This window comes from Eleginops maclovinus, chromosome 8, assembly GCF_036324505.1.
Source record: "Eleginops maclovinus isolate JMC-PN-2008 ecotype Puerto Natales chromosome 8, JC_Emac_rtc_rv5, whole genome shotgun sequence".
Lineage (NCBI taxonomy): Eukaryota > Metazoa > Chordata > Actinopteri > Perciformes > Eleginopidae > Eleginops > Eleginops maclovinus.
The window spans coordinates 703,362-726,331 of NC_086356.1; the positions used below are offsets into that span (position 1 = coordinate 703,362).

The 22,970-nt window shown below is 43.0% G+C and overlaps 1 protein-coding gene across 1 annotated transcript; it reads left to right on the plus strand.

Annotated features, from left to right (window-relative positions):
* Positions 1-4,365: 4,365 nt before the first annotated feature.
* Positions 4,366-21,683, plus strand: LOC134868341 (transcription factor 7-like 1-A). Its single transcript, XM_063889392.1, is given in 13 exon segments — positions 4,366-6,009; positions 6,492-6,561; positions 8,268-8,398; positions 18,106-18,180; positions 19,086-19,203; positions 19,386-19,458; positions 19,548-19,622; positions 19,712-19,831; positions 20,002-20,167; positions 20,474-20,581; positions 20,845-20,893; positions 20,984-20,997; positions 20,999-21,683. Coding segments are annotated over 13 exon segments (1,599 nt in total). The 5' UTR covers positions 4,366-5,829; the 3' UTR covers positions 21,419-21,683.
* Positions 21,684-22,970: the final 1,287 nt, after the last annotated feature.

The window sequence follows — 22,970 nt, forward strand, 5'->3', positions numbered from 1 at the left end:
TGTCCCCACAATTAATATAATCAAACACACATAAGAAAGTTCACAAACACTGAGTACTTATTCACTTGTACACACACATATACAAACACTTAAACTTACACAAACGTACACACACACACACACACACACACACACACACACACACACACACACAAGTAGGAATAAAATGTTCCTGCAGAATGATGACATGTATCTTGAGGCTGTGTGTGTGTGTGTGTGTGTGTGTGTGTGTGTGTGTGTGTGTGTGTGTGTGTGTGTGTGTGTGTGTGTGTGTGTGTGTGTGTGTGTGTGTGTGTGTGTGTGTGTGTGTGTGTGTGTGTGTGTGTGTGTGTGTGTGTGTGTGTGTGTGTAAACAGGGGAAATGAAAGACTATAAAGCTGAACTTCCTTTAGATTTCCTCTGCACGATCAGCAGCATCTTCCTTCTGTTTCCAGGCTCGCTCCATCCTGAGTGATCCTGGGTGTGTGTGACTCCAGTGTACTTCAGGAAAACGTGCATGTGAAGTGTTTGAGGGGTGAGGTCACCGGCAGCTGTACGTTTAGTTTTGGTTTCATGGCTGGAGGAAGACAGCTGCTGTCTGCACCTGGAGCGCTACCACCTCACTGAACGCCAACTCGGCAGAACTGATGCAAAGTGTGTGTTATTGTGTACTTCTGCATGGTGGCCATCAGGAGAGACGCACTGCAGCTTCAGACACGCTGCAGAGATACAAACAAAAACAAGGGGTGAAAGTGTCAGCTACACTTTGATGATGAGAGCCCTGACGCCACTTCCTGTCTTAATTAAGCCCCGCCCACTTTCCAGTGAAAATCCTGCATTAAAATAATAGTGTCTTCATGTCTTAAAGCTGCTAAGTCATATATCGCACCTCCAACAACAAATAGATCCAGAGCTCCGGTTCCTTTACTTCCTCTCCAGAAAAAAGGAGAGTAAAAGAAAGGATCAGAAATCTCAGTCTCAGTGTCAGCCTGCTGCCTGCCACTCGTCCCCCGCAGACCCACCGGACATCCATCCCCTATTTATGTATTTTATTAATCCCCGTGGGGAAATTCACATTCTGAATTTGACCTGTACTAGTGTTAGGAGCAGTGGGCTGCCATATGTAGGGTGCCCGGGGAGCACCTATAACCTATAGAGCCCACTACAGGAGAGGGAACACCACAAAAGAAGAATAGGACCTCTTTAAAAAACCCATTTCATGATGTGTGTTGTGGTCGCATCAGCATTTTATTTGATATGCAGACCTCACTTGTGTCTGGATTAGTTATTTTGCATTAATAGTTTTCTTTAATGAGGCAATATATTAATACTTTCCCTCTCAACACAATCCAAAGTGCATTACGAGCTTTAAGAAACAATAAAATGGCTTTTAAAAACAGTCCATAAGAAGCAAAGAGAATCAAATAAACACAAAACAAGCTGAGAAAGAATAACAGGTACATGAGTAAAGGTCACAGTGAGAGTTCAATCAAAAGCAAAAAGAAAAGTCTCCAGTCTGGATTTGAAAGGACCTGTTTCTGGGAGTTTGTTCCAGATATTTGGAGCATGAGAACTGAACTTCTCCAGGTTGAGTTCTGACTGGTGACACAAAGCAGACCTGATGGTTCATGTTGGAGCGGCAGATCAGAGTAAACCAGTCAGTGCTTCAGAAACCGGCAGCAGTAAGGAGTCTCTGACAGGAAGCCGGTGTAAAGACCTCAGAGACACTTTGTGTTTCATGAGTCTAACTTCCCTTATTAAACACATCAAGTATTAACCCTGACCTCAGACCGGACCAGAAGGCCAACAGCATGAGGGTTTGTTTAACACATTAGCATCGGCCCATCATTGCCTTAAAGACACAGCCTGAAAACACAAAGGAACACACACCGACACACACATACATAAACATAGGTTGAATGGTCCCACTCGCAGCTGAATGGCGGCCCCCTGTGGAGAGCAGCCTGCTGGTAATGAGGCTCCGTAGCCTCATGAAGCCTCCTCCTGTGTCTCTCTGTTGGAGGTCTCCGGGCCGCTCTGCGCTCCCTTTATTCCACTCCTGCCTCCAGAGACCAAGTGTATACTCGGCTCATTGGAAAATACCTTTTGGGAGAAAGTAGCGCCACATCAGCTAGCTTCTGAAATTAGCTTCCTATACAACATGTTTGTTTTTAACCCAGAGCAAAAAAGCAGGATTCTGGTTTGGGGGTCACATCTCTTCACAAGATACATAGAAATAATACAAGTCAAGTTTAGGACCAGGAGTACCAAGATCAGGAGTACAACGACCAGGAGTACAAAGATAGAGATAGACAGAATCGGAGGATGAAACCCTCTTTATTACTCACATACATGCACACAGCAGACCACACAGTGAAATGTGTCCTCAAGGGCACCACAGCAGGGCCTAGGAGATGAACTGAGACCTCTCCAAGTAGCAGTCCACTTTGCTGTTCGGGGACTTGAACCGGCAACCCTACGATTCCCAGTCCAAGCCCCTACTGACTGAACCATTGCTGGACTGACTGAACCACTGCTGGACGACCAGGAGTACAATGACCAGGAGTACCAAGACCAGGAGTACAAAAACCAGGCGTACAAAGACCAGGAGTACAAAGACCAAGAGTACCAAGACTAGGAGTACAACGACCAGGAGTACAAAGACCAGGAGTACCAAGACCAGGAGTACAACAACTAGGAGTACAAAGACCAGGAGTACAACGACCAGGAGTACAAAGACCAGGAGTACAAAGACCAGGAGTACAAAGACCAGGAGTACCAAGACCAGGAGTACAAAGACCAGGAGTACAAAGACCAGGAGTACAAAGACCAGGAGTACCAAGACCAGGAGTACAACAACTAGGAGTACAAAGACCAGGCGTACAAAGACCAGGCGTACAAAGACCAGGAGTACAAAGACCAGGAGTACAAAGACCAGGAGTACAAAGAGTACAAAGACCAGGCGTACAAAGACCAGGAGTACAAAGTAACAGATACTTTATATCAGAGGTCCTGGACCACAAGGGGACACGTACTCAGGTCCTGAGTAAAAGTAGAAGTACGCAGATCTTGTACTTGAGTAAAAGTAGAAGTACGCAGATCTTCTACTTGAGTAAAAGTAGAAGTACGCAGATCTTGTTCTTGAGTAAAAGTAGAAGTACTCAGATCCTGAGTAAAAGTAGAAGTACGCAGATCTTGTACTTGAGTAAAAGTAGAAGTACGCAGATCTTGTACTTGAGTAAAAGTAGAAGTACTCAGATCTTGCGGAGAGAATCTCTACATCTGGAGTCCGGACAACGCCCAGGTCTCCGGTTTCGTTTCCAGCGTTACGAGCAGGAAGCCGGGTTACGGCTCTGCTGAACCTGCGAGTGTTCACAGCTGACTTCTGTTACTCTGGAGCTCAGAGACACATCGCATTCCTGACGGGCCTCTGCTGCTGCGGGGTGTGGGGGGGGGGGGGGGGGGGGGGCGGGACACACACTCACTGGCTAGACACTGAGACAGCCATTGTAAGTGAACACACACACGCACGCACGCACACACACACACACACACACACACACACACACACACACACACACACACACACACACACACACACACACACACACAGGAGGGGATCACAGCAAGGGTTCATGTTTGGCTCAGAGCCCAACTGTAAAGACCCCCCCCCACAGATGTGAGTACTTTTACTTTTACTCAAGAACAAGATCTGAGTACTTCTACTTTAACTCAAGAACAAGACCTGAGTACTTCTGCTTTAACTCAAGAACAAGACCTGAGTACTTCTACTTTACTCAAGTACAAGATCTGAGTACTTCTGCTTTTACTCAAGAACAAGATCTGAGTACTTCTACTTTAACTCAAGAACAAGACCTGAGTACTTCTGCTTTTACTCAAGTACAAGACCTGAGTACTTCTACTTTACTCAGTGTGGTTTTGAACAGGGAACATCAATACAGACATTTATAATGAGATGAAATGTGTAGTTTTATTGTTGTGCTTTTGATCTTTACTTAGGTGCTTGTATTTTCTGACCCTTTTCTACTCCCCTGTACTATATCTCAGAGGCAAAACGTACTCCACATTCATTCATAACTCATTCATAATAATGCTCAATACTACAACTCCCATGATCCCACGGTGCCTCACCTCAACACCAGACTCCAGCTTTTACTCTTGTTTCCATTCAGAGACATGTATTGTATGCACAAAAGAATCGGATGCTGTAGAAAGAGTCGTATCGTCTTTTTTACTACCTCATGTTCTTCTTCCACGGCGCCTACACTACCCACAATGCATGCAGTGTGCAGGTTTTCCCTCTCAGCTCTGTAGGGTTCAGTTTTCATGTGTAAAGTCCTCCAGTGCTGATGGACGTAACACATGTTTCCTCTGTGGTTATACAGCTGCTGGTGGCTTTGACCTGTGGCCGACCTGCAGAAGTACACGTGAGAACAGTCATTATTAAACGTGCACACATGAGAGTGTAACTGTACACATTGTGCATCATGAGTTGATCCCCTTATGCTTACTTACTAACTCTTTACTTTCCCTTACTACTTATTGTCTTGTATTGTGTTTATGTTTGCAGCACCATACACCAAAACCAAATCCTTGTCTAGGTAAACAGACCAGTCAATAAACTAGGTTCTGATTCATATGGGAGAGGATTAGGGCCACATGAGAACATTTGGGGGATGAATTCTGACTTTTTAATTTTTTTTTACTAATGGTAGCATCCCAACATCTTTCTCATGTGGCTCTAATCCTCTTCTGTAGATTCATTATAGGCTACAAGTAAAAGTTGACTTATAGTTTCAGCTTTCAGATCAAGAAGTCAGAAAAGAGTCTAACTGCTCCTTTAAGGTCCTACAAAATGTCCTTTTTGTCCATGTAAACTCCTCCCTCCTTCTTCTTTGTGCCACGGATGGGATCAACCTGTTGTTCCTGATCCAGGATCAGTTCACCCAGCCTGTCGGGCATGAGCGGCTACGGGATCGCGCTTTGCTAAACTGATCCAGGGTCAGCGCGTCCCCGCCGCCCGTTCACTGTTCTCCGGCCGCCGCGCACTCTTTTCCCCCTTCACTCCTCTCTCTCCAGGAAGGTTTCCCACGCCTCCGTACTGCAGGCTTATTTGTGAAGAAGTACAGAAACCATCGACTTAGAATCGGGAGGATTTTAAAAGCTAATTGGACTCAAGATGTTGGAATTAAATCAAAACAGGGATCTATTTTTTTTTGGAGTAAACTGACACACGCAAACTTTTTTCACTTCGAACGAAGTGCGCCGCGGTCGGGTTGATAATGCCAGCCGTCCTGGGAGGATTTTAATTATTATTTACTATTTTTAAAGCATTTTAGAGCCTTTCCTGTCAGCGCCCCTCTGTTTATGGACTATTTTTTAAAAATTTTAACCATTTTGGTGGCTTTCCCTTCAATCCCGTTTTTGTTTATGGACTCTTTTCTCGGTTGGAAAACAAGGACTTCCACACCTCAGGAATTTAACAAGGGAAACACCGAGGCGTCAGTGAACGCCGCTTGTAGCACTGCTTAGCATGTTAGCATACGAGCTTAGCACGTTAGCTTGTTTTTAAAGCTAGTTTTGTTGTGAGGATTTCCACACCTCAGGAATTTAACAGGAGAAGATCCGAGGCGTCAGTGAACGCCGCATGTAGCATTGATTAGCATTATAGCTTAGCATGTTTTTTTGTCACAATAACACTAAAGTAAGCTGCCTGAAATAGGTGTAACGTGACCCGGATGTTCTGTTAAAGTTCCTCAAGTGTTATACGTGTTTATTTATTTCCAAATTAAGTGTAAAGTCCGTGTTAGTGGACAGTTAGATGTTAGCATGTTAGCAGCTAATGTTAACATGTTAGCTTCAGACGGAGATCTGGGAGCCAACGATGAGCTGATTGCGTTCAAAGACGAAGGAGAACAGGAGGAAAAGAGAAATGTTTCCTCAGAGAGAGACCTGGACGATATGAAGAGTTCTCTGGTCAACGAGTCCGAGTCCAGCTCCGACTCTGAGGTGAGAGGATTAACTGAGCAGGACTCAGATACTCAACTGAGGGAAGAGTAACAAAACAGCAAGTAAAAGTTCTGCATAACAACATCTGACTGAAGTATCAGCTTCATGTAAAAGTACACACGTTTCATCAACTGCATATGAAACTACCAGCAGTAAAAGTACACACGTATTGTCATCTTCTTGTAAAAGTACCAACACAGCAAAGCAAAAGTACTGCATCACAAGTACAAGTGCTGAATGAAAAATCTTATTCAAGTATTATCAGGATGATGTTGAAGTATAAGCAGCAAAACGTATAACCATCTAATGTGAAAGTCTTAGCAGAACTAATACAGTTATTAACAGCTTCATGCAAAAAAGTACTCATGTAATGTATCAGCCGCAAAAGTACACAAGTATTACTAAATGAAGTATTGTCACCTTGTTGTAGAAGTACCAATACAGCAAATAAAAGTACTGTTTCTGTGTGTGTCCGTGTTCAGGCTGACAGACGTCCCAGAACCAATCCTGATCTGCAGAGCCGGGCCAGACACAATCACCTGTTCGAAGAAGGTAGTTTACCCTAACTCACAATGTTGTAGCGTCTCTACTTTAAAGAGTCCTCTCCTGCTGATGTTCAGGTGTATATCAGTATGTAGTGTCTCTAGTTTAAAGAGTCCTCTCCTGCTGATGTTCAGGTGTATATCAGTATGTAGTGTCTCTACTTTAAAGAGTCCTCTCCTGCTGATGTTCAGGTGTATATCAGTATGTAGTGTCTCTACTTTAAAGAGTCCTCTCCTGCTGATGTTCAGGTGTATATCAGTATGTAGAGTCTCTACTTTAAAGAGTCCTCTCCTGCTGATGTTCAGGTGTATATCAGTATGTAGTGTCTCTACTTTAAAGAGTCCTCTCCCGCTGATGTTCAGGTGTATATCAGTATGTAGAGTCTCTACTTTAAAGAGTCCTCTCCTGCTGATGTTCAGGTGTATATCAGTATGTAGAGTCTCTACTTTAAAGAGTCCTCTCCTGCTGATGTTCAGGTGTATATCAGTATGTAGAGTCTCTACTTTAAAGAGTCCTCTCCTGCTGATGTTCAGGTGTATATCAGTGTGTAGAGTCTCTACTTTAAAGAGTCCTCTCCTGCTGATGTTCAGGTGTATATCAGTGTGTAGTGTCTCTACTTTAAAGAGTCCTCTCCTGCTGATGTTCAGGTGTATATCAGTATGTAGAGTCTCTACTTTAAAGAGTCCTCTCCTGCTGATGTTCAGGTGTATATCAGTATGTAGTGTCTCTACTTTAAAGAGTCCTCTCCTGCTGATGTTCAGGTGTATATCAGTATGTAGTGTCTCTACTTTAAAGAGTCCTCTCCTGCTGATGTTCAGGTGTATATCAGTATGTAGCGTCTCTACTTTAAAGAGTCCTCTCCTGCTGATGTTCAGGTGTATATCAGTATGTAGTGTCTCTTTATGTTTCTCATACTGTCTGTGCTGCTGCACTTCTTTTCACCCTCTGTCTGAAACCAGAGTCAAGTCTGCTCTGATTGGTTAGCTGGTTGGCTTGGTTGTGATTGGTTAAGTGCTTAGAGAGGTCTGCCCAGACGGACGATTCAGAAAAAAGGCACAATAAAATGAATAGACTCAGAGAGGTTCATCCAGTACCAGAGAAATGAATCTTCTTGGTATTTGCTTACTCGTGTGCAGTAAATGCAACGTCATCATTTTATTAAAGCTGGTTTTACTTTCTGACGAACCGTATCTTCAGTCCATGACATGCTCAGTAATCCGCTCCTCATCCCTGCTTATATAACTCCTCTGCCGTGGCTAAAAGCTTCTCGTTTGGTCAGAAAAACTTCTTGAAACTTGTCTCAGAAGTGGGTTCTGCTCCGTGGGAAACACAGCTGTCTCCATCCGAAGCTGCCAATTGTCCGAATCGCGGTCCAACCGGTTCTTCTTGTCTCTCGATCAGTTAGCGAACCCCTATGTTATGCAAAACTCAGATTTAATGGCCCTTGACCTCTCTTGGCAAATACAGATCTGCTGGAATGAGTCCTAAACCCTGACATGACTCGGCATTGTCCTGTCCCTTGGTGTGGAGGTCAATGGTTTCCCGAATGTGTTTTTAGTTGTTACCCTGGTCTGTGGTTAACTCAAGCTGAAGAGAGTAAAACCAGTAAACACCCCACTGGTGGAACTGAAAAAACACTGCATTCTTCTTTATTTTCTGCTTAATACGCACTCTCTGTCAGATGTTCTCCTCCCTAATCTGAACTGTTTTCCCAGCTCTGAGGAGGCAGCAGGACGGAGGTCTGTTCACGGCGTCTCCGTACGTCGGCTATCCCTTCTTCATGATCCCCGACCTCGGTAACCTCTGCAACCCCTACCTCGCTAACATGCCCCCCAGTGCTAGGACGGTACGTCTTCACACACACACACACACACACACAGAAAACAGAATTTTCAGTTTTTTAAATCTGTAGAATATAAATAAATAATAATAAAAACTATTTTAAAAAGTGATTTTTATAACATTGAGGTTCACTGTGCAGCCATGGAGTCTTTTGTATTTTATTTATAGAGAGCTTCCCCCTCAATGAATTTGATACTCTTTATGCACATTAGTCAGATATCAGGTATCAGATATTATGGCTGTTTTATTATACAACTGCTAGAAAAGTCTGTCTAATTGCAAGAAAATGGGGGAAATGTCCCGCGCAGTTCCTCTAAGATCTTGTGTTTTCAGTGCAAAACCCAAATATATTGACTTTGAAATGGAGTAAACAAGAAAGCAGATTTAAGGGGCAAAACAATTTCCTGACAATATCTCAACTTTCTACTCCCACGTTGTCCAGCCCTTCTCACAGAGACTTGTAGACCGCTGACTCCTCTCGGACCCGGAAGCTTTTGTGCATTTGTATGTGTGTGTTTTGATAATGTGTGTGTGTTGTGATAAGGTGTGTGTGATGGTGCAGGGTGAGACAGGCCTGGACTTGGTGCAGCAGCTGCAGATTAGCTGCTGCAGGACTGCGGGGTGTTGCTTGGTTTCCCCTGCAGCTCTGAGGGGCTCAGCCTGGATTACAGGTTTATGCACTCAGGACCACTCTATGGAAAAATGCCTCGTCGGCACAGGGAGGAATTTAAGAGAAATATTAACCGGAGGAGAGTTAAGGAGACCTCCGGGTGTTAGAGCGCTTTACTGTCGGTGGTCTGGTCTTTATATGGAGTTAAAAGGGATCTAATTTGGAAGAAGACGTGTACTAAAGAGCTCATGCAGTCAGGAGGAAGATACAGCATTATGAAGTATTGTATTATTTCATTTTTAAGAAGTGTAATTACGTAATAGAAATATAAAGCATATTTATATTTTGGTATTATTGTTTTAAGTTGAATCCTTTATTTTATACTCGTAGGGCGTTGAGGTTTCCCCCATTTTCGATGACCACGAGCTTACGTCACGGGTCATGCCCACAACAACAGCAATGACAGAAAAATAAAGAACTAAAAACAGTTTGAATTTGAAGAGCAGAGATTAAACACCAACGGTTTCAATCAGTAGCAGACGGGAGTACCTCCAACCTTAGAGCTGGTTGGGTTAGGGTTAGGGGCATCCAAGAAGAAGGCCGTTTACCAAGATCCCAACGACAGCAAGGAGCCCTCAGAGTGAGCCAGCTGTTGGATCTGCTTTGATAGGAACCCAGACTCCAGTGTAACAGGGAGGAGATAAACGGAGGAGGGTTACCAAGGGTAACTGCGCCTCCCAGAAAGAGAGGAGCAGCCAGCCTTACTATAGAGCAGGGTAACTGCGCCTCCCAGAAAGAGAGGAGCAGCTAGCCTTACTAGCAGTCTTTCTCAAAGAGTGGTCCGCGGACCACTGGTGGTCCGTGAGTATTTTGGTAAAATGTCACATTTGAAATGAATATATTATAAGTTTAAAGTGTTTCTCAGACTGCCTTAAAATGACTAGTATAGAGTGTAGCATAGATGTAGCGTAGCTACGTAGGTTACGATCTTACGTCAGAAATGAGTTGCGCGGTCAATTTGAGCGGTCAACTGACAAGATGGGTCGATGGCTAAAGACAGGGTCAGGTAAAAGAAAATGAAATGACAAATCTGACGTGACAGTCAAGGTGCATCGTCCTGATGCAGGAGATCCAGCAGCGACAAGTGATTTTGTGTGCGTTACTGAGGCTACCTTTACACGGAAACGATCTGAAACAAAAACGCAAAAGTGGCGTTTCGTTTTCACTTTTAAATCTGCATTTAGACGAGCGTTTTAGGGTGAAACGCTTGGTCGTCTACCACCTCATTCATGAAGTTATCCCACCACTGAGAAGTCCTCCCAGGTCTCACCCACAGCTGTCTAGGTCGCCTGCTCTCTCTATGAACTTCAAGAATTTCGAGAACGTAGTTCATATTTTTGGTCTGTTCTTTACTACTCTCGCTCATCATTGCTGTTATCTGATGAAATGACTCTTGAACGTCAATTACAGCGCCTAAGGCGAGTTGAAAGTCCGCAGGGACGGACATGTTGATAGCCTTCTAATGTGTTTCCCTCGGTTTTCTGGCGCTTTATTATGCTTGTCACGTCATTTCTATGTGACGAGAAACGAAGTTTTGCCTTTTTCATCCTTTACACGGTGGCGCGACAGTGGAGCGTTTTCAAGAATTCCACTCTGGAGGGTGGTTTCACTTTCTTGCGTTTTCATCCCCCCAAAACGCCGTTTCCATCTAAACGATATAGTGCATCCGCAAAAATGTTTTGCGTTTTTAAGCCGTTTTCGTTTCCGTGTAAAGCCACCCTGAGTCCCAGGAGAGCGGTTCGCCGTCTAACCACCACCCGGCTGAAAGCTGTGAAACTCGACTTGATCGCGGAAAGTCCAGCGCTAAAGTGAAGAGAAAATATCACAGCGACTTCATAAAATTCAGATTTTTCTGGACTGGAGATGAAGGGGATCCCAATCCACACTGTGTTTTGTGCTACGAGTCGTTGGCTAACGAGGCTATGAAACCCGCCAAGCTCAAGCGTCATTTTGAGAGCAAACACAAGGATTACATCGGGAAACCTCATTCGATAGGTGAGAATGTAGTCAAACCAGCTGCCAAGGTTATGGCTAATGTATTGTTTGGGGAGAAAGCAAGCGACGAAATTAACAGGGTCCCCCTCTCCAATGATACTGTCCAGCGGCGAATAACAGCCATGGCCGAAATTGTGAAAGATCAGCTGATCACACGTTTACGCCAAAGCCAGTTTTTCACACTGCAACTGGACGAGTCAACTGATATCGTGAATGAGAAATCTGCTGTGTTTTGTAAGGTACATTTATGATGGCGGTGTGCAGGATGAATTTCTGTTTTGTCGTTCCCTGCAGACCAACACCACAGGGGAAGCCATTTTTGACTCAGTCAACGATTTCATCCTGCAGAATAATATGGACTGGACACGATGTGTTGGTATTTGCACAGATGGTGCAACTGCAATGACTGGGAAACACCAGGGACAGGCAGCGCGCGTACGCGCAGTTGCACCTTGCGCCACAGCAACACACTGCTGCATTCACAGAGAACAGCTGGCTGTGAAAAAAATGCCACCATGCCTCAAATCAGTACTGGACGAGTCTGTGGAAATTGTTGATACAATACAAACCAAAGCACTGAACACACGTCTTTTCAAAGCTCTGTGTGATGAAATGGGATGTGAACACACAAAACTGCTTTTCCATACTGAGGTTCGCTGGCTGTCGCGTGGGAAAGTTCTCACCCTCTATTTGAACTGCGCGATGAGGTGATGTTATTCTTGCATCATACTGATGAACTGTATGACAGACTGCATGATTTCCAGTGGCTCTCAAAATTGGCATACCTGGCCGATGTCTTTAGCGCTCTCAATGCTTTGAACTTAGCGCTGCAGGGAAAAGCCGTCACCGCCTTCAATGTGCAGGACAACATTAAAGCCGCACGCCTCAAGATGGAATTGTGATGTGTCCGTCTGGATCGCCAGGAGTTTGACTGTTTTCCAACGCTTGTGGATTTTCTCCTCGCTGCAGATGAAGAGCTGGACGGCGGCACAGTTGCAGCCTTCAAGGAACATCTGCAAGGCCTTCACTTTCAGCTGGGAAGATATTTCCCAGAACTAGATGCAGGCTATGAGTGGATCAGGAATCCATTTGGGGACAAAACGCACATCGAACACGTCAGTTCCAAGCTCCCATCAAGACAGGTTGACAGCCTTGTGGACATCACATCTGATGGGACACTGAGGACGACTTTCAGAGAGAAAAGCTTGACGGACTTTTGGGTCCACGTCCAGCCTGAGCACCCAGAGCTGGCTGACGCTGCTCTGAAACTGTTGATGCCATTTCCAACCACCTACAACTGTGAAGTTGGTTTTTCTCACGTCTGAAAACAAAGCAGCGTAACAGGATCACTGTGGACTGTGATATGAGACTAAAACTCTCCAGTTTGGATCCAGACTTTGTTTCACTGATGTCTCGGCACAAGCAGCACCATTCCTCCCATTAGGTAGCAGCAGAGACACGCAGTGTATGAGTGAGTAAACAATGCTATTTGTAAATGTAACAGTGTCAATAATGACCTTGTGTTTATTGTTAAATTCTTGTTAAGCTTGGGCCTGCAGCCATAGTGTTACAGCCATAGTGTTACAGCCATAGTGTTACAGCCATAGTGTTACAGCCATAGTGTTACAGCCATAGTGTTAGAGTCATAGTGTTACAGCCATAGTGTTACAGCCATAGTGTTACAGCCATAGTGTTACAGCCATAGTGTTAGAGTCATAGTGTTACAGCCATAGTGTTAGAATCATAGTGTTACAGCCATAGTGTTAGAGTCATAGTGTTACAGCCATAGTGTTAGAGTCATAGTGTTAGAGTCATAGTGTTAGAGTCATAGTGTTAGAATCATAGTGTTACAGCCATAGTGTTAGAGTCATAGTGTTACAGCCATAGTGTTACAGCCATAGTGTTAGAGTCATAGTGTTACAGCCATAGTGTTACTGTGTGTTATTTTAGAAAACACACAGCAGAAGTTTGTGTCTCTCTGTTCGCTCGGACATACACTCAGTAATAAATGTAGTCTATGTTTCAGATGATGTGTAAAATCTATCAGCATTTACCGTTTAAATGGCATGTGAACCAAATGCTTGTAGAATCCGTAGTTGTTTTTGTATTGTTGATTTAATGTGTGAACGAGCGACACAGAGAAGGTCACATAAAGCTGTCATTTGTAATATACTGTTGGAGTAGTAAGCAGGCCTATTGTGTTTATTCTAGTTTATATTTAGTTATATTTAATTATATACAGTTATATTTATTTATATTTATTTATATTTAGTTATATTTAGTTATATTTAATTATATTTAGTTATATTTAGTTATATTTAATTATATTTAATTATATTTAGTTATATTTAATTATATTTAGTTATATTTATTTATATTTAATTATATTTATTTATATTTAATTATATTTAGTTATATTTAATTATATTTAATTATATTTAGTTATATTTAATTATATTTAGTTATATTTAATTATATTTAGTTATATTTATTTATATTTAGTTATATTTAATTATATTTAATTATATTTAGTTATATTTAATTATATTTAATTATATTTAGTTATATTTAGTTATATTTAGTTATATTTATTTATATTTAGTTATATTTAATTATATTTAATTATATTTAGTTATATTTAATTATATTTAATTATATTTAGTTATATTTAATTATATTTAGTTATATTTAATTATATTTAGTTATATTTAATTATATTTAATTATATTTAATTATATTTAGTTATATTTAATTATATTTAATTATATTTAGTTATATTTATTTATATTTAGTTATATTTAATTATATTTAGTTATATTTATTTATATTTAATTATATTTATTTATATTTAATTATATTTAGTTATATTTATTTATATTTAGTTATATTTAATTATATTTAATTATATTTAGTTATATTTAATTATATTTAGTTATATTTATTTATATTTAGTTATATTTAATTATATTTAGTTATATTTATTTATATTTAATTATATTTATTTATATTTAATTATATTTAATTATATTTAGTTATATTTAGTTTATATTTAGTTATATTTAATTATATTTAGTTATATTTAGTTATATTTATTTATATTTAATTATATTTAGTTTATATTTAGTTATATTTAGTGTATATTTCTCCTTCCTTCTTTGTTTTGAACTGTTGCACCTCAATTTTCCTCGGGGAAATAAAGCTTCTTGAATCTTGAATCTTGTTTTGGGATATTGGGGGAGTTAGGTGGTTACTATAGAGCAGGGTAACTGCGCCTCCCAGAAAGAGAGGAGCAGCCAGCCTTACTATAGAGCAGGGTAACTGCACCTCCCAGAAAGAGAGGAGCAGCCAGCCTTACTATAGAGCAGGGTAACTGCGCCTCCCAGAAAGAGAACGCAGCGGTGTGTATTATAACTCACCGGGGACAGATCTAAGGGCGGAGGGATGAACAGGGTGTTGTTGTTTCAGTGTAGCTGCATGTCTATAGATCACATCACCATAGTCTAATTCTAATTCTAATTCTTCAGTATTCTGATCAGTATTCTGATCATCCTTAGAACTTTGTTTTATTAAATATGTATAAATTATATTAATGTAGTATTATTTACAAAATATTTATTAGGCCTACAATAAAAGAATGAGTCCATAGAAAAGGATCAGGATTCAAATAAAAATCCAATATCAATAAAATAAAGTCAAATCCAGAGAGAGTTTCAGAAGGATCAGGAGCACCGAGTTTGTTTCCTGAGCTCTGATATCTCTGGTTTGTTTTGAGAGTGTGTCCTGTGTGTGTTTAGCCCAGACGCTCATGCAGGCTAAACACACACACACACACACACACACACACACACACACACACACACACACACACACACACACACACACACACACACACACACACACACACACACACCTGCATTCCTCTGTTACGCACCCCCCTCCTGTTAGGGGCCATTGTTGTCATTAGCGGCGTCTGAATGGTGCTAATGCAGGGGGGTAGTTACATCTCATTACACACACACACACACACACACACACACACACACACACACACACACACACAGCCTCAAGCTACATGCAGGAACATTTCTTTTGTGTGTGTGTGTGTGTGTGTGTGTGTGTGTGTGTGTGTGTGTGTGTGTGTGTGTGTGTGTGTGTGTGTGTGTGTGTGTGTGTGTGTGTGTGTGTGTGTGTGTGTGTGTGTGTGTGTGTGTGTGTGTGTGTGTGTGTGTGTGTGTGTGTGTGTGTGTGTGTGTGTGTGTGTGTGTGTGTGTGTGTGTGTGTCTATTTTTTCAAATGTTTCGTCACATTTCTTGGACATATTTCCACACACACACACACACACACACTTCCACTGTGAGTGATTGTGGCCTGGAGACATTGGTCCTTCTCCTGCCTCACATTTCTCTCCACACAATGGAGACTTTGTTTACTCTTCAGTCAGATCGTTAGGTGTGTGAAGAGGAAGAGGAAGAGGAACTTCATTGCTTAAGTAACTCACAAAAGTCTTAAATTATTACAGCAGTATTTTAAATGTTTTGGGTTGAAACCTTTCATAGATATCCTGTTCGAACAAGTTTATGCAACTACATCTTTTACAAGTTTGAGCCACAAAGAGTTAAAACACACACACACACACACACACACACACACACACACACACACACACCTGTCACACCTGAGCTGCAGTGAATGACAGGAGGAGGTTTTTAATCTCTGTGTGTGTGTGTGTGTGTGTGTGTGTGTGTGTGTGTGTGTGTGTGTGTGTGTGTGCGCGCACTCGCTCGTGTGCGCGCACTCGCTCGTGTGTGCTTCGTAAATAGCAGTAAGCCTCATAACCTTCCCCCTCCAGTCACACACTGTGTGTGTGTGTGTGTGTGTGTGTGTGTGTGTGTGTGTGTGTGTGTGTGTGTGTGTGTGTGTGTGTGTGTGTGTGTGTGTGTGTGTGTGTGTGTGTGTGTGTGTGTGTGTGTCGTGTGTGTGTGTGTGTGTGTGTGTGTGTGTGTGTGTGTGTGTGTGTGTGTGTGTGTGTGTGTGTGTGTGTGTGTGTGTGTGTGTGTGTGTGTGTGTGTGTGTGTGTGTGTGTGTGTGTGTGTGTGTGTGTGTGTGTGCGCACACATGGATTTCCTCGGTATTTCCAACAGCTGGATCCAGTTAGTGCTCTCAGAGTGGGGGACGGGATGCATTGTGGTGTGTGTGTGTGTGTGTTGTCTGTAATCCCTTCGGTTGGATAACAATACATAAACATCTCTAAAGATTTCTGGCTCATCAAAAATACTCGTCATTTCCTATCAGTGAGGAATAACAGAGGAGCTACTGTCTACTCCTGCTCAGCCGTGTGTGAGTGTGTGTGTGTTGGGGTTTCCTAGTTTCAGACTGCTCGGTCAACAGTGGGGTGTGTGTGATTGTGTGTGTAAGGATTGGGGGGGTGGGGCGAAGGAAAACTCCTTGGATTTTGTTCTTTGTCTTACAGAAAAACCCAGACCACACACACACACACACACACACACACACACACACACACACACACACACCAAACTCCACTATGGCCAAGACCAAAGAGCTGTCAAAGGAGACCTGAGACAAAATTGTAGACCTGCACCAGGCTGGGAAAACTGAATCTGCAATAGGTAAGCAGCTTGGTGTGAAGAAATCAACTGTGGGAGCAATTATTAGAAAATGGAAGACATACAAGACCACTGCTAATCTCCCTCCATCTGGGGCTCCACGCAACATCTCACCCCGTGGGGTCAAAATGATCACAAGAACGGTGAGCAAAAATCCCAGAGCCACACGGGGGGACCTAGTGAATGACCTGCAGAGAGCTGGGACCAAAGTAACAGAGGCTACCATCAGTAACACACTACGCCGCCAGGGACTTACATCCTGCAGTTCCAGACGTGTCCCCCTGCTTAAGCCAGTACATGTCCAGGCCCGTCTGAAGTTTGCTAGAGGGCATTTGGATGATCCAGAAGAGGATTGGGAGAATGTCATATGGTCAGATGAAACCAAAATAGAACTTTTTGGTAAAAACTCAACTCGTGGTGTTTGGAGGAGAAAGAATGCAGAGTTGCCTCCAAAGAACACCATACCTACTGTGAAGCATGGGGGTGGAAACATCATGCTTTGGGGCTGTTCTTCTGCAAAGGGACCAGGACGACTGATCCGTGTAAAGGAAAGAATGAATGGGGCCATGTATCGTGAGATTTTGAGTGAAAACCTCCTTCCATCAGCAAGGGCACTGAAGATGAAGCGTGGCTGGGTCTTTCAGCATGACAGTGATCCCAAACACACCGCCAGGGCAACGAAGGAGTGGCTTCGTAAGAAGCATTTCAAGGTCCTGGAGTGGCCTAGCCAGTCTCCAGATCTCAACCCCATAGAAAATCTTTGGAGGGAGTTGAAAGTCCGTGTTGCCCAGCGACAGCCCCAAAACATCACTGCTGTAGAGGAGATCTGCATGGAGGAATGGGCCAAAACACCAGCAACAGTGTGTGGAAACCTTGTGAAGACTTACAGAAAACCTTTGACCTCTGTCATTGCCAACAAAGGGTGTATAACAAAGTATTGAGATGAACTTTTGTTATTGACCAAATACTTATTTTCCACAATCATTTTAAATGAATTCATTAAAATCCTACAATGTGATTTCCTGGATTTGTTTTCCCCTTTCTGTCTCTCATAGTTGAGGTGTACCTATGATACAAATTACAGGCCTCTCTCATCTTTTTAAATGGGAGAACTTGCACAATTGGTGGCTGACTAAATACTATTTTGCCCCACTGTATTTCTGATCTAATACCGTGATAACTTGATTAGTGTGTGTGTGTGTGTGTGTGTGTGTGTGTGTGTGTGTGTGTGTGTGTGTGTGTGTGTGTGTGTGTGTGTGTGTGTGTGTGTGTGTGTGTGTGTGTGTGTGTGTGTGTGTGTGTGTGTGTGTGTGTGTGTGTGTGTGTGTGTGTGTGTGTGTGTGTGTGTGTGTGTGTGTGTGTGTGTGTGTGTGTGTGTGTGTGTGTGTGTGTGTGTGTGTGTGTGTGTCTTCTCGTCCACAGTACCTGCCCTTTCAGTGGCCTCTGCTGGACGTCCCAGGTAGATCCATGAGAGACTCTGCTACCCCTACACACCTGGTAAGACACACACACACACACTTGCAGTAACTGTATTATTTACCTGCTGCGTGAAGGTGTTTATTTTACAGTAATAGTGTGTGTGTGAAATCCTACTGAAAACATGTTGATTGTGTACCTGGTTAGAGGTTTGAGTGTGAGGTAAACAACGATAGATCCGGTTTCTCTCTGGATCTCCTGCTTCAGATAACCGGTTCTGATCTGAGAGATAAACCTCTTTAAAGAGCAGGTGAACCGCAGGACATCAGTTTCCTCTCAACACTTCCTGGAACATCGTTACTTCCTTAACGGGAAGAAGAGGCTCCACTGAGCCCCGCTCCCTTCCTGCGGCGATAGTTATTAACCTCTAAGGACTGAAGAGGATCTGAAATACGAATGATCCACAAACAACAAATCTGAAAGGAACCTTAAAACTCCGAGCTTCTTTTCAGGGACGTTTTTCTTCAATCTCAGAATTTCTTTTTACTCATTTGTATTTCATTTAAATTTAAGTTTTGTTATTTGTTTCATTTTTCAGAAAATAAAATAAAATAAAAATCTAAATGAAAAAACTTTCCCCCAAAAATATAGAATTCTCAGATTAGTGGTTTTGTTTCCTCGTTGACTTTAATCTCACTCCATTTGTTTTGAGACAAATCTGAAAGTCAAAGAGGATTCTATTTTTCAATCAAATATTTTCCTCCAAAAACAATCCCAGATTTCTTCCGTAAAAAAAAGGAAAACTCTGAAGATGTTTTCAATAATTCCCTATCTGAGTTGTTTTAGTTTTTTTAGATTTCTTTGTTGTTGTTGATGAAATGAAAACCAGGTGTATTCAGAAAAAGGTCTGAATTCTCACCAAAAAACCTTTCCTCCAAAACCAAACATCCCCAGGGTTCTGATGTGGATCTGTGTTGTGTTTTCAGTCTAACAACGTTCCGGTGGTGCAGCACCCCCACATGACACACCTCCATCCGCTGCTGTCCTACAGCCCGGAGGCCTTCTCCCCCCAGAGAGCCTCCCCCGGATTCTCCCCTGACGCAGGTGAGTCTCACTGCATCACCGAGTGGATTTATAAATACAATTATATTTAAATAATGACTAATATTTAGTTTTGTATATCGTGAGATGCATTTATTTTGATAATGTATGTCTCTTACCTCCCGCCTGAACTACATTTAAAATAAATCATGTGAAATGACTCACTTTGATCCTGTGTGGTGCAGGCATGTCGAGGACTCCCTGCTACCCCGTCTCTCCTGGAGGAATGGCTCAGATCCCTCACCCTCTGGGGTGGCTGTGAGTAAAGGTCATAACGTCTGTAACAGTGAACAACATGTTTGTAAAGCCGTCTGAGAACATGTATCTTCATGTTTGTGTTCCTGCAGGCAGGGGCAGACCATGTATCCCATCGCAGGAGGATTCTCTCCTGCAGCGCTGGCCATGAACGCCTCCATGTCCGGGTGAGTGTGCAGCAACACGTCATATATTGTCATTTATTGTAGACCATTCTTACTGGAAGTTCCTGTGTTCATTTAATTTAATTCTGCAGCCTGGTGTCCGGTAACTTCTCTCCACGCCTGGTGGCCCCCCCTCAGTCCTCTATCCCCCACCCAGCCATCATGCACACCGGGGTGAAGCAGGAGCCCGGAGGCAGCAGCAGCCAGCCGGGGTAACCTCCATCATATTCTATGTAACAGGAAGCCTTATAATGCACAGAACGGTCTCACAGCAGGAGTTGTTATTAAAGCCTCATTTCCAGCTGGGGTTGGGCATCGATATCATATCAAACTGTGTTTCTGATGTGGCGTGTGTTCTAAGTGTGTGTTCTTGCTGCTGCAGGAGGTCGGGTCCTGACGTTCCCCCGGAGAAAGAGGAGGAGAAAAGGCCTCACATCAAGAAGCCTCTGAACGCCTTCATGCTGTACATGAGGGAGGAGAGGCCCAAAGTGGTGGCTCAGTGCAAAGTGAAGGAGAGCGCCACCATCAACCAGATCCTGGGACAGAGGGTGAGTGTTCAGGTCGAACCTACGGGGGCCAACAGGTGCAAACACAACCACCCTGAACTCCTCCCTCAGGAGAAACTGCCTCAGAACGGATGCAGATACAGAAACCCATGAAGAAACATCTCCAGCAACCTAACAACGCATGCAGCATTCAGAAAACATCCAGCAGCTGGAGGAAACATGAGCAGCGCTTAGAAAACATCCAGCAGCTGGAGGAAACATGAGCAGCGTTTAGAAAACATCCAGCAGCTTGACAAAGTTAGAAAAGGTATCTGATATAAATGTAATGATAAGGATTTCTGTCCACAGTGGCATTCGCTGACCAAAGAGGAACAGGCCAAATATTACGAGATGGCTCGTAAAGAGAGACTGCTGCACTCAAAGCTCTACCCGGGCTGGTCAGCAAGAGACAACTACGTGAGTACACACACACACACACACACACACACACACACACACACACACACACAGTAAATACCCCACTGGTGAATTTAAAAACAACTGTTGCCAACAAGTGTCGAAATGAGGCGACTAAACCACGCCTAACATTTAGCTTAGCGGTGGTCCGCAGACCCCCTGTGTGCTCAGTACTGATGATTTGTGTGTGTGTGTGTGTGTGTGTGTGTGTGTGTGTGTGTGTGTGTGTGTGTGTGTGTGTGTGTGTGTGTGTGTGTGTGTAGGGTAAAAAGAAGAAGAGGAAGAGAGCGAAGAGTGAATCTCAGTTTGACGGTAAGACGAAGCTGCTGAAAAACAATTCTTATTAAAAACATCAAAATTTCCCCCAAAAAATATCTGAACTATTTCTGTGTTTTGTCTCAGACCCGGAGGAGGACCCCCCCCCTGCAGCTGAAGAGACCCCGAGCGCCTCACGAGGATCTGCCTCACCCACACACCCTGCTCACACACACCTCTCACACACACCCCCGCCCTCCCCTCACACAGCCGGCGTCCCACCTGACGCACACTCACCTGTCGCAGGCAAGCCCCGCGTCCTCGCTAGACTCCCCGGCCACGCCCACCACCTCCCTCGCTTCCCCCGCCGCCCCTGCCCCCACACACACCGAGCACACACACTCCTCTCACACACACTCCTACACACACTCCTGCAGCACGTCGCCATACGCCGAGCAGCTGCAGCCGCTGTCACTCACCACCAGACCCCCCAGGCCCCGCCTCCTACCTCCACCGACCAATCAGATGCGAGCTTCGCCCTCAGGACAACCAATCAGCTGCGAGGAGCCGAGAATCAAATAAGAATCCTAAAACAGACACTTTTCTTTTTATACCGATGTACATACGTCTCTTTTTTTTACCTTTTTATCACCTTTTGTATTAGTATGAAAATAATTGGTCAATATTTGACCGCATCTCTTTTTGTCACTATTTTCTCAAAGCGATTGTAGTTGAAGCGAGGTGTCGCTCCGGGGTTTGTTTGTTTAAAAATGAGTTTTTCACCTGGTAGTAAACGAGTGTAAATCTGTTCTCTGGTTCCCATGTCAATAAATATTCACTGAGTTCAGAGTGGAGTGTTTCTGGCAGAATTTTGAAAAATGATCGGAAATTGTTAAAAGTTTAAATTTACCAAAAAATCCAGAAACTTGAAAACAAATTTCTGAATTTTTAGGAAAAAGTCAGAAAATTAAAAAAATATCAGAATCTTGGGGAAAAGGGGATTATTTTGGGACATTTTTAAAAGTCGATGTTTAGGAAAAAAAAAAATATTTGGAAATTCCAAAAAGTCGTAATTTGGAGAAAAAAATCTGAAGTTTGAAAGAAAATAGAAGGGGAAAAATGTGATGAGACAAGAAGTGTGCATTTATAAAAGAAGATGATTAGGGCCACATGAAGGAGTTAGAATAATGAGAAGAAAGGGGGACATTTAAAAAGTCCCTTCTGATGTCCTCAGGGAATGTATTCCTGACAGACTGTTAGAATCAAAGGTTCCCATCACACTCCACAGGAAATGTTTGTGGGTCATTTTTGACTCACGGACGGAAGCTTGGGGTAGTAATACAAAACTACAATTTCTTAAAATGTATCTTAAACTTGAATGGCATGATGTCACACGTGTTTCTGAGGAGCAGCTGGAATGTGAAAGGATGACAAAATAGTTACAAAGATACTTCCAGGAAACCACCTCACCGGGTCACCTTTGACCCACTTATGCATCTAAGGGTTAAAAAGGATCTAGGAAACACATCTCAAATAGAAGTGTTCTCTGGGAGCTGATGCCCAGACCCAGGGAGGAGAAGGTTCCCCAGCTCACAGCTGGACAGGTTTGTCCCTGAACAGCGAGGAACTGGAGCAGCCAGACCGGAGAGTGGGAGGGTTTTAATGGTTGTTGGTGAGCAGGTCTGGAGGAAAGTGGGACCAGGGAGGTTAATGGCTCTGTAGACCATTCTGAGGACCCTGTAAGGGATCCGGTGGGCTACAGGGAGCCGGGGGGGGTGGGGGGGGGGTGATGTACTCTATCTACATTGTAATACTACAATACTTATACTTTACTGCACAACTCATATTTTTACTTTCACTTCGTAATACTGCCTATCCAGTAGATACCTTACTGCGCAGTCTGTACTTTTACGTTGAGTACTACAACTACTTTTACTTTATGTACTTTGTTTAAATGTTACTGCCTCAACAGTTAATCCTGATGCTTTACTGGACAACTCATAGTTTTACACTTACTAATGCACATACAATTCTCATTCTGTAAGTACTTTAACTTCATCATACTCTCCGTCAATACAATACTTATACCTCAAAGCATGATCAGTACTTTTACTCTGAGTACTTTAAATATTTA